At 33.6% G+C, this 12436-nt stretch overlaps 1 protein-coding gene across 3 annotated transcripts in view; it reads left to right on the top strand.

Annotated features, from left to right (window-relative positions):
* The window catches only part of LOC127717961 (uncharacterized), a 54351-nt gene extending 42508 nt beyond the window's left edge, over window positions 1–11843 (top strand). Inside the window, exons 4-7 of one of the 3 annotated variants that reach the window (XM_052223844.1) lie at window positions 4951–5113; window positions 8639–8758; window positions 9638–9716; window positions 11734–11843. In XM_052223844.1, coding sequence (XP_052079804.1) covers window positions 4951–5113; window positions 8639–8758; window positions 9638–9696 — 342 coding nt within the window. In that variant the 3' untranslated portion in view covers window positions 9697–9716; window positions 11734–11843. Of the gene's footprint in view, window positions 1–4950; window positions 5114–8638; window positions 8759–9637; window positions 9739–11733 lie in introns of all 3 variants that reach the window. The other 2 variants (XM_052223843.1, XM_052223845.1) reach the window with 2 other exon arrangements.
* Window positions 11844–12436: the final 593 nt, after the last annotated feature.

Genomic DNA, 12436 nt, shown 5'->3' with positions numbered 1-12436 from the left:
AATGTAATGAGCTTATTTAATACTACTTTAAAACACACAGTCACGTAGTCATGGGCAAACCATTACCATCGGCCTTATGTAAAAAAGTCTTCCAAATCTGGATCGCCCTCTAGGAGCTTTGACGACTTTCTTTCACATCTTCAGCAACTGTTAGGGTTACATTACATTAAAACTATTCTGTTTTAACTGCCTGTTAATTTTCGAAAATGTTTGAGAGATTATGCACTTGACAAAGGATGTATAAATATATTTTCTCCAATATACAGACTGGTCAGTTTAATTTGTGATGTAACTCTTTTCCGTCTTTTTAAACCAGTAAGATTGGAACCTTTACATGAGGAAAAAAGGAAATTCCTTCTTGTTCAGTTTACCAATAACGGAATTGATTCAATCAACATAAGCAACGTTCTACATCACAAGGAAGTAACATCTAAAAATCCACTTTATTTTCAAAATCAGTCTGTTCCTATTGTATCCTACTGTTACACCAAAACCATTGCACCTTAAGTATTTAACTAAGCAAGCATTGCAAGACGTTGATTTTGAACATAACCTAAAAAAAAAACACCTATGACATGTGACTGTTCCCACTCGCCTTATATTCACATCCCCTCTGGCCATGTTTTTACTGGGGATCTAAACATAATTCAACATGAACATCTGCGAAAGGTGATATCTCATGCTCAGACAACCCCAACAATTAATTGGAACCATAACTTCAAAATAATTATGGATTCCATTGAGGACAACGCTAGAGTATGGGCTTAACGAGAAGAAGTTGAACTGGACAAGTTGTCAGAATGGGTCAAAACAATCAGGTCTCTGATGAAACGTCGCATTCATAAGTTGAAAATATGTGTGAATCATCGACCAAAGTCCGTTTTCAGAGACAAAAAGGCTGTGAAATGTCTATTATCTCTTCACGATACGTATGTCGTTGTTCCTGCGGACAAAGCTTCAAATACTATTGCCTTTGTATGTAAATCGTACTACTACGAGTGTCCTGTAAAAGAGTTAGGAATAAATTAGCACTCAGGAAATCCCACATACAAAAACATATCATTTGACAAGGATGAGATTTTGCCGAATCATAAGTCCTTCATGGCTTCAATCAACATTACATTGAATAAAACGAAGGATTTACCTTGTTTGTATTGGATACCTAAGCTTCACAAAATTCCGTACACACAACGGTACAATGCCGGCTCATCTGCATGATCGACTAAAGAACTGTCTATTAAATTGACAAAGATTCTGTCCGCAGTGAAAGAGGGTCTTCAGAAATACCGTGAAACTGTTTACTCGCGTAGTGGTATTTACCATATGTGGATTCTAAAAGAACTCTAAAGAACTTCTGGATAATTGTAAATCTCGATCTTTCTCTGAAATTAGTTCTATCAAAACTTTTGATTTTTCAATCCTATATACCACCATTGAAAAATAAAAGATATAATCCACAATGCTTTTTAACATAAAAATGGTAGCATACGCTATAAATTTATTACTTTTGAATACAAAACGGCATATTTTGTTAATATTGAACAAAAGGGTAAATCATACTACACATAGGAGCAAGTGATCATTATGCTGGAGTTTCTTATCGACAACATATTTGTTGAATTTGGAGGAAGACCTTTTCAATAAATTGTCGGCATTCCTATGGGAACGAACTGTGCGCCTCTACTTGCCGACCTCTTCTTATTTTCATATGAGTCGGAGTTGCTTCAGACACAGAAACAAGAAGATCAAAGAAGCCAGATCGTTTAATTTCACAATCAGGTATATTGATGATGTTCTTTCCATTAACAATCCAATCTTTTCTGATTTGGTTCCATTAATATATCCACCAGAACTAGAAATTAAAGAAACAGCAGACAAGGCTTCCTCTGCCTCATTTTTAGACTTACACCTCGAATTTGACATACTTTGTCATCCCAGTACCAGAATCTATGACAAACGAGATGATTTTAATTTTGAAATTATCAATTTCCCAAACCTTAGTAGCAATATACCAACTTTACCTGCATATCGGATATACATTTCCCAATTCATTCGGTATTCAAGAGCTTGCATCTGCTACCCAGACTTTGTAAAACGTCACCAGTGTCTGTGCAGAAAGTTGATGAACCAGGGGTATTTCAAAGAACATCTCGTCCTGTTTCTAAAAAAGTTCATCGGAAGATACAAAGGACTTGTTGATAAGTATTCCGTATCAACGTCACAAATGATGGTCTTGAAGTATAGATTCTAGGTACTGACGTTGTTTATCACCTTAATAACGTGTTAATAGTATTCTTTTATTTGTCTTTGTAAATTATTACTTTAACTGTTCAGCTTCTGTTCGTGGCTCGGTATGTGTACATCCCGTCATTGTGTTGTTGTGCTATGGTAAATTTTTGTATTCTTGTCGTTCATTTTTCTAATGTGCTTTGTTTATATGCATTTTTGTTTGTCTTTATTGACATATTTGCTTGTTTTTGTAGTGATAAAGATTATAACACAATTTTGACTGCTGTACCCCTATTTTTGACATTTTTACCTTTTTTGTCTGTTTGTTTTGTTCACACATCGTTGTCAATATAATGAAATTTGATGCGACTGTCATAAAAGTAAGAGGTTTAGCTAGCTATAAAACGACTGCAAAACAGTGTTCGTGCATTTACTCATGAACCGTTCAACTGAAGCTTTTCAAATTTTAATATGTTGTTGCTGATTACAAAATGGAGTTCAAGTTCAATATTGACGGTTTTTAATTTCACCGTTCAGGAGTTATAGTTCTTGACAGATTGAACAATGGTGTTTCCAGTCGTGTCCGTAATGTAACTCATTAACCGTTTGACGAAAGATTTTCAAATTTTAATTTGTTGTTACTAAGACACAATGGAGGTCAAGTTCGATATTGACGATTTTCACTTTCACCGTTCAGGAGTTATGATTCTTGAAAGATTGAAAAATGGTGTTTCCAGTCGTGTCCGTGATGTAACTCACGAACCGCTTAAAGAAAGCTTTTCAAATTTTAATTTGTTGTTACTGATGACACAATGGAGGTCAAGTTCGATTTTGACGATTTTCACTTTCACCGTTCAAGAGTTATGGTTCTTGAAAGATTGAAAAGTGGTGTTTCCAGTCGTGTCCGTGATGTAACTCATGAACTGTTTAACCAAATCTTTTCAAATTTTAATATGTTGGTAATAATGACAAAATGGAGGTCAAGTTCGATATTTACGATTTTCACATTCACCGTGCAGGAGGTATGTTCTTGAAAGATTGAAAAATGGTGTTTCCAGTCGTGTCCGTGCTGTAAATCATGAACCGTTTAACCAAAGCTTTTCAAATTTTAATATGGTGTTACTGCTGACTCAATGGAAGTCAAGTTAGATATTGACGATTTTCACTTTCACCGTTCAGAAGTTATGGTACTTGACAGATTGAAAAATGGTGTTTCCAGTCGTGTCCGTGCTGTAACTCATGAACCGTTTGACCAAAGCGTTTCAAATTGTATTCCCTAGAAATTACATTGATTTCAAAATATCCTTTTGTAATTCGATATATAATAAACAAATGAGTTTCTGCTTACATGTATATCCACCTGTACGCTTTAACGAAATAATTTGATATTTTACGACACACCAAGAAAGCACCAACAACAGATTGATATTGATTTCTAAAAAGAAAGCTGCGCCATGGTTCCGAGCTGCAGTCCTTCATCATTTGACGAACATACAAAATTCATGCTTTCTAAGAGGGCAAGAATCAGTTGCCAGTAACTGTTCGAAAAGCTTTATTCGAGACCGTAACTTATAGAACCTGTATTTGGTCCAAAAATAATTTGGTCCAATGCATGTTGTACATGTATGTATGTAATCACTATTGTATCTTATTTTATGAACTTTCAAACTTTATCATCGTATTACGTGTAACGAGGATGTGATATTTCGCCTGTAAAATATGTTTCCGGATACAACCAATCTTCCGGTCTTACCTATGACAAACAAAACATGAATTACTTTGTGGTAACGAAATCACTGACTAAGAAAATATTTACTGGTTCTAAGTAGATTGCATTTGTTTAAATCCCGAAACGTCATTACAGACACGGGCAATGCAGAAACAAGTGCATAAAAATGTGATGAAAATTGCTAAATCTATGTAGACAACTGTTAAGCCTTCAAAAACACATACCGTATAGTAGGCCATCAACAAGATTGGGTATTGAATTAGTTATTAATATATCATTTTTACTAGAACACACCCGCGACATCGCGGGTCCGTGGTTGAATTTAAGTACCTACGCCTAATGTTTAGCCTGGATTTTTAGTATTCGTTTTGTCATCTGATAAAGCCATGCTGATTATAAGAGGTGCGAAGTTTTCTTTGCTTTCAAAATCTTTCTGTTTGAACCCGTCCTGGTTTTCTTACTACTTCTGGTAGTAAGACCCGTCACGACCAGCCTGGAGAACTGGGTAGGCCAATGCTCATATTAAATCAGTACCGAAACGGCTGTGTTTAATGTCCTCCTATACACCATAACTCATGGTGATGCCCCTATTAAAGGAGGAAGATACAAAACATACATATATATACTACAACCAGAAACTATATGTGACGTATACGATTGGTATGGTAATTGGATTCGATCCAGATCTTGTTAATTATGGGTAATATTAATTATGTGGAAAACAAAAGGGCCTGAAATGGTGTAATTTTCAATCAACACCATTGTCCTATATTATTTATACAAAAATAATGTATATAAAGTTGAATTATTTGATTCGTCGTTTTTACGTCATGCCGACCATAAAATTGGGCCTCGTTATTTAAGTAGTATAGATGTTAAAATTAGAACATGATAGCCCGTTTGTAATTGGTTTTTAGTTGCAGCCAAACTTTCAAAAACAGCCATCTGTATATATTGAAAATGTGCAGGAGATTATTTTGTTTGAATTTCAGAATGAACATTACCAATGCACCAATTCCTCCATAGTTAAACATAGCGTTTATTACGAGGTCTTCTTGAACTGTGAAGTTAACCACTGTAACATAAAACCGCAGATACGTTGTCATTTGATTAAAGAATATCCGATACCATTGACGACGTTTCAAGCTTGTAAAGGTATAATTTTGAATAAGTGATAAATATTATACCACAATGTTGACTGCTGTACCCCTATTTTTGACATTTTTACCTATTATGTCTGTTTGTTTTGTTCACACATCGTTGTCAACATAATGGAATTTTATGCGACTGTCATACAAGTGAGAGGTTTAGCTAGCTATAAAACCAGGTTTAATCCACCATTTTCTACATAAGAAAATGCTTGTACCAAGTCAGGATTATGACAGTTTTTTTATCCATTCGTTTGATGTGTTTGAGCTTTTGATTTTGCCATTTTATTACGGATTTTTCGTTTTGAATTTTCCTCGGAGTTCGTGTTTTTGTAATTGTACTTTTGAATAAACTATTTTCATGTTTCCGATTTTTTACTACGTAGTTGGCTTACAATCGTTGCAATTTTAGGAAAAAAATAACTGTCTTATGTTTTCTATACACAACACAATCAACGGAAAATATTTGTTTCTACGTGGTACCGATTGTAAGCTTGATTTTACTACAGAAACTTTAGTTGATCTTACTTGTCAGAGACATGTACTTCGGAGTCTAAAGTCGGTAACTTAAAAATATTCTATTTGAAAGAATAATACATTCTGCATTACCTAATTGTGATCTTACTGTTTCGATTGATATTAGTTTTTTTTTTAAATACTGGATGCTAGTGCAATAGACAAGTTATAATATGTGAAAAAAACATTTTTTTCTCATATATCTGATGTAAGCAATATTGTCCTTTCGTAAATGTATACTCTTTACAACTTTATTGACCGGTGACTAGTATTGTTTGCTGTTTTTGTCAATCCATTCAATTGCCACCAATTGTCATTGAAATGCATGTGATTTAAATAGGATTGATGTTACTTAAATTTGAACATTTTTATACAATGAATGAGAGTTATCTCAATTCAACACTTCAAGTCAACCGCCTCGGTGGTCTCGTGATAGCGTGTTAGCCTCGAGTTCGGCAGGTCGTAGGTTCGAACCCCGGCTTGGTCAAACCAAAGACTTTAAAATTGGTATTAACTGCTTCTCCGCTAAGCAAGCGGCATTAAGAAGTAAGAGCAAAGACTGATCGGCTCGGAGTCAGAATAATGTGTCCGGGTAAGGTGACATGTCTTCCTGTGGACTGTTACCTTGTGAACTAGCATGTTAAAATCCGTCTCAGCGTGTCGGTCTAGTACAAAGCAGGGTAAATATTCATATTTCATCAACATGTTCTCGTCCTGAATATGCATATCAAGTTGCCACTGGACGTTAAGCAGCCATCCATCATCATTATCAAGTCGAACGACAATTATATGAAAATAAAACAACGAAACATAGTTGTTTCAAAATTCTAAAATACTGTCCAATGTCGGTACATCTTGACAAAATATTAAAACTACACGTTATACTATATATATATTGCGTTCATGCGTACAAAGCGCTTTTCTGGATATACCTTCATCATGAACGCTGAAAGACGAATATCTGAAAGACAAAGATGTATAAGAACCGAAAAAGTTAAAGAGTTATTAGACCAAATAATGCATAGAAATAGCCAAATTTAACTAAGGTCAACTTTGCAACTTTGAAAACGTATCCTAAAGAGCCATATACGTTGAAAAAAATTAAATCCATCATGTATTGGTAAATGTTGAAGTTTGTAATTGGAAAGCACTGTTCTTCTTTATAGAACAGAAGAGGCTGATGAAGACGGATGATTTCGATCTTAGCTATGGAAAAGTGTAATCTTAAGTGGGGTTTTGCGTATCTCTTTTCAATTGACCTGCTAGTGGTGTACTTATAATGACATTTTGTTGCATTCGGAGTATGATATTGGACCTCATTTTGGGGGATATTGTGTATTTCTGTTCAATCGAGATTTGCAATGAGTGTTCTTTTTTTGTGGTATCAATGGCAGTTGGAGAATTATTGTGAATCCCATTGTGAAGAAACGAACACGGTTCCTTTATCCATAGAAATTTTATGAACTTTATCGTTGTGAAGAAAAAAAGGATCTCGGTTTTCGTTATCGTAGATTCGACATGGACTGGTTACTTGGTGATAATGTACATGTGAGTAATTCATAACACTTGAAATAAATGATACCTGAAATGGAATTTCGAATGTTTAATCTTTTGCAAACATCATGTCAAGTTTTATTTGACACACACAGTTTCTTTTCCCACCTGTTAGGTGTATGAACGGTTATCGCTACATTCTGTTTTGTTATGAGTACAAACTAATATCAGTATTATATACGTCAATCAAAAATTCTTTCTAAAGGACAATATTCCTGATTTATTCTTGATTTTGCACTCAATGTCTGCATTTATCATTTTCCTCATAGATTTTCACATCAGCTTACACGAAAGCTTATGATTTAGAGTGTTAATATTTGTTCATGTTTCAATATTCTGATCGTTATCAAATGACACACGCTTTCATTTCCGTCAAGTCTTTAAATAAATTACAGTCACAAGATCAAGAGATAATAAGAAATTAATATAAACACTACACGAACTGTACGAAAAGAGAATTTATTCTCTCCTATAACTCTACTCACGATGACCAGACTTCCACATACTTTTTAAGGTACAATACTTACATCATATAAAACTAAATCAATGAATTTGATCCTAAAATCAATTAAATATACTTTTCCTTTAACAATTCCAATGCATGTGGCACTAATTTAAAAACAAAATAATTGAATGTTGACGAGTACGCTTGTGTAATGAAGCTCCGATTTTAATTTAAAGGGACACTTTTTCTGTTGTTATAAGGTGAGCACAAGTTGAAGCATTTGACAATAGAACATCCATTTATATATATTATATGAATGTTTTGAATTAAACCTATGAACAAAATACTGGAAAAGAATCTATGTGAGATACATTACATTATGACAAAACAGGCGGATACCAAAAGGAGAATCAAAATACAGAAGTCGAAAACAGATCGATTTATAATAATGGTAAAAAATATGAAAAATGAAAAATGACAAAATAACAACAACAGTCAGCAAATGACTACTTACAAAAACCCAAAGACCGATCGTAAACGAACCCTAAACAAACCGAGGGAGGATCTCAAGTACATTCACTGACATCTGATGCATCTTGATTGAATTGGGATGATGATTTCCTCTCAACAAAACAACGACTTGTAGTATTGATAACAATATTGTATCCATTCAGTGATACCAGAAGGTCATTTGTCTGATTATATGTGAAAATGCATGCAATTATTGCTTGTATTTCTGTTCTGGACTAACTCACCTTTTGCCTTTGATCATGATGATGTATCGTTAATATTTATATCTTTAAGCAAATTCAGATTCCGTCCGCAAAACAATAATTGATTGAGATGATTCAAGTCAGTGAGAATATATTGAGTGAACATTCAGTAATAGATAACAACACTCCTCTGAAACTATGTTAAAAGTATTCTAGCAATACATACAAATGATTAACATATGTCAATACTTGCTTAGACTCTAGCAAACGTAACTTCTTGTTTTTGTCTGCATATGTTTTCCAGAAAATAATCACATGATGAAAACCATATTGATAGCAAGTATAATTCCAACGGGCTGCCTATTTGTTATTATTGCTATTGTGATAGTGATTTGCTATAAAAGAAAATCAAAGTCTGCGGGAGGTACTTTATTATTAACTTTGTATTTATTGTAAGTTTTTAATTAATATTTAATGTTGGCTTTGAAAAAGTACAAATTACAGTAAGTAGTCGGTCAAGTCACGGGTGATGAATAGAGCAACTGTTCTTGTACATGTGTATCAAAAGGTTTAAGACAATGAAAACATGCCGTTAGTGAGGTGAGACCTCAGACACATCGTATTGGTGAACCAATACGTGATGTTGACCGTAAAAATTTGTAGTTGCTATATCATTCGTTCTTGCTCAAAAATCTGTTTTAGCAGTTTATGTGTACGCAACGAACGGTACGTAATAATTGAGATATGTAAACACAAGTTAATCAAACGTACAAAGTCTTCTCCCATAAACACTTTATAACAGTAAAATACTTACAAAACTTGGATGCAAACAATACAATTATTTATTTTTATTGTTTACTGGAGTATGAGTTGCAAGCAACCCCCAAAAAACTGGGTTACTGAGTAACAGAACATCATCAATATATATGACATTTCAATTAAAGAACTTACAATATTCCTGTTTTGCCTTTGAGAATGTTTGTAGAAATTCTGCTTCATTTCAGTGCAAAACATGTCGACCATTAGTACCCTTTGTGTTAATGTCAATTTTTTGTCATAGTCCTCAACTGCATTCATGCAAAACGTGTTGCATAGAGAGATTTTTAAGCTAGATATGTTTTGAAACCAACCAAAAGATTCTCTTTTAATGTTGATTGTACATTTTTATATTATAATCTTCAATATTCAATTTCAATAGTGATAATATGAATGTAACCGGAAACCTTATGCAAGGCAGCAACACATTGATGTATCAATATAATTGATGCCGATAATCATTTTAATTTGTTGACTATAATTGCAGCTGAGGTAGCTGGAGAAAAAATGCTTAGAACTGAGGCACGAGATTCTGAGCAGTCATAATAACAATTATGTCAGATGCGGTATGCTCAGTTGTATATGAAGGTAAGCAATACGGTTACTTTCTCTTCTTTTGAACGCATATGCTTCAACCTTTTTTTATACATTTTAATACTATTCAGACATACCATTTGTTCTTGAAAGTTTTTTTTAACATTTTCAAAAAAAGAATCGAATGATACAAAAAGGTTATTCAAACTCATAAGTCGAAAATAAACTGACAGCGCCATGGCTAAAAATGATGTATGTATTTGTTGAATATGCTTGCAGTTGAAACAGAACATAAAAGAATAAAACTACTATAGAATTGATATATTTGTGACATTGGTGGTGTTTTGTTGGATTTTCCTACGTATCAATTTCTGAGAAAAAAGAATGCAAAGAGATAATTAAGTGCAAAAATATGAATCTTGATAAAAACCATTATCCTTGATATTATATAATACCGTCTAGAATTATAAAGACTAAATAGAATAATATTGACTTGATCCTATTGTTGGCATAACTCCTTTTCAGATATTTGATAGGATTCGATATCTTGTATCAAAAAGCATTTTGAAAGCTGTGGATGATGTCAAGCTAAATTGGTCGAATAAACAGTTACATATTCGAATTAAGAATTTTAACAAAAACAAGATAACATTCCCATTAAATGTTGGTATCAAAACAAGATGTGCTAGTAATGGTTTCGATTTGAATCAGTAGGAACATGCTATATTTATTAACATGTCTGTACAGTTGCAGTTGGTTCCCTGTTGAATAATTTATTAAATAAATCTTTAAGAACGTACGTACTAGTCTCCGATTCCAGGGTGACACAATTTTGTTTAGATCATTTAAACTGCACGTGTTATGCAAGGAAACAAAATCCAATGTATTTATACGTTTCAAATTCATTATTATATTGCATATAAACATGATAAAGCAGCTGGCTTAGCGTTTTTTTTTAATGTTTGCCGGTCATACCGAGTTTTTGTATTTTTGTTGCATTGTCCTTTGATAATAGCGTGTTTTGGTGTCATCAGTTCCTTGCATTATTCTGTTTGATTGAGAGCTCAAAGCTTTACATGACAATTATAGAAATAAGAAATCTGGCGAATGGTATTGATTCAAACTGCATTTGATTTTTGTAGCTGGGGATATAACTGATGTTTACCCCCTTACATGTACAAATCAGATCTCACTAGAAGTTACTTTTTACCAAAACCTTGAATAAAAACAAACCCAGTTTCCGGAAAATACCTTTAAAATTGGAAATTTAACCCGTGTGTATTTCTGTTGCTTAGACCAGTAAAATATCAGTTCTTAATTTTTCTCCACGTTTGACGCATTTTTTCTCAGAAACAGTTTCCTTAACTTTGGTATCTAGTTTCATGTGAACATGCTTTACTGTGTGATGCGTTTTCATGCCCCTTAACTACCTATTAACCGAATACTTCTGTATTCCTACACATAATAGCCATAGATGAAATTTTTGTTGCATTGGTCTCAAGAGCTGCAAATCTGGTATCAAACCTTATCTAAGCATGCTCAACAGTATGATGCGTTTTCACATCCATCGTTTATTACCTACCTTTATTTCGAATACTTAAAGCCGGGATTTCATTAGTAAGTAAATAAAGTTACATTGTTTGCAATGTATTCACGTGATTTCCCTGTATAAAACAAACCGATAATTCTACTAAGGATTTCTACCCCATGCACAGATTACCTTAATCGTACTTGACAAAGCTTTTTGGAATTTTGGGTCCTCAATGCTCCTTGTACTTGCTTTGGCATTGTCATTGAAACTGTTCGACTCGAGCGTCGCTGATAAGCTTAACTGTGTAGCTGAGTTTTATACGTGCAATACATCCGATTAGTTCAGTCCTCTGTGTTGTCCAGACATCGTTAATGACGTTGCATCAAAACGAACGTTAATGCGTAGGAAAAATATAATGTAATTGCTTGCATTTTCTACTTGGGTTAAATTTGAAAATTCCTTGAACTAATGCTTGACAACATTTTAGCAATTTTCTTATGAGGTTATATTTGTTGTAGGATGAAGATTAGAACTTGCTGTCTGGATCAAACTTTATTTGAAATAGCTCATCAGCATTTAGATTAAAAGAAAGATTTTACACGGTGAAAATGGCAGCTTGGGGGGGGGGGGGGGGGGATTTGTAGATACCAATGGTAATGGGGTGTGTTAATGAAGTACGCTGTTTGTTTTTACACAATGTATGGAAAATACGAATTTATTTTTTATTGATAAGCATGTTTTAAAATTTTTTCATAACCTTAGTGTTCACTATGTTTTTCTCGATGCCTTTTTTGTCTAGTCCTGGTACACATCGCTTTGTTTACTAATATTTTCATGGATGACGTCTCCCCTGAAATTTCCACAGATCTCGAATGTTTCACTTTACAGAAACCAGAAAATTGGAGTTTCAAATACTCTAACATCATGAACATTTTCTATCACCCAAATAATTTAGTCTTTTCATTGAAACAGTTTTTTTTAATTTTCATTAGAAATGTTCTTTCCTTCTGTTATATATTCATAAACGTATGTCATGTTTTCAACCATATATAGGATCATCCAACTGTATGAAAACAGTACTAAGGAGAAGAAGAAAAACATTTCTCAATGTCCAGTCATACTTTTTATAACAAGAACGCAGAAATGCCTCGACAAAACTACATTGTTTAGTCTAATGACACCTTTATTATTTTTTCTTTGAATTTTGTATTATTTGTCACA

The sequence above is a fragment of the Mytilus californianus genome, unplaced genomic scaffold (genome assembly GCF_021869535.1).
Source record: "Mytilus californianus isolate M0D057914Y unplaced genomic scaffold, xbMytCali1.0.p SCAF_10, whole genome shotgun sequence".
NCBI lineage: Eukaryota > Metazoa > Mollusca > Bivalvia > Mytilida > Mytilidae > Mytilus > Mytilus californianus.
The sequence above is the reverse complement of the archived record's forward strand: the minus strand, read 5'-3'. Positions and strand labels throughout refer to the sequence as shown.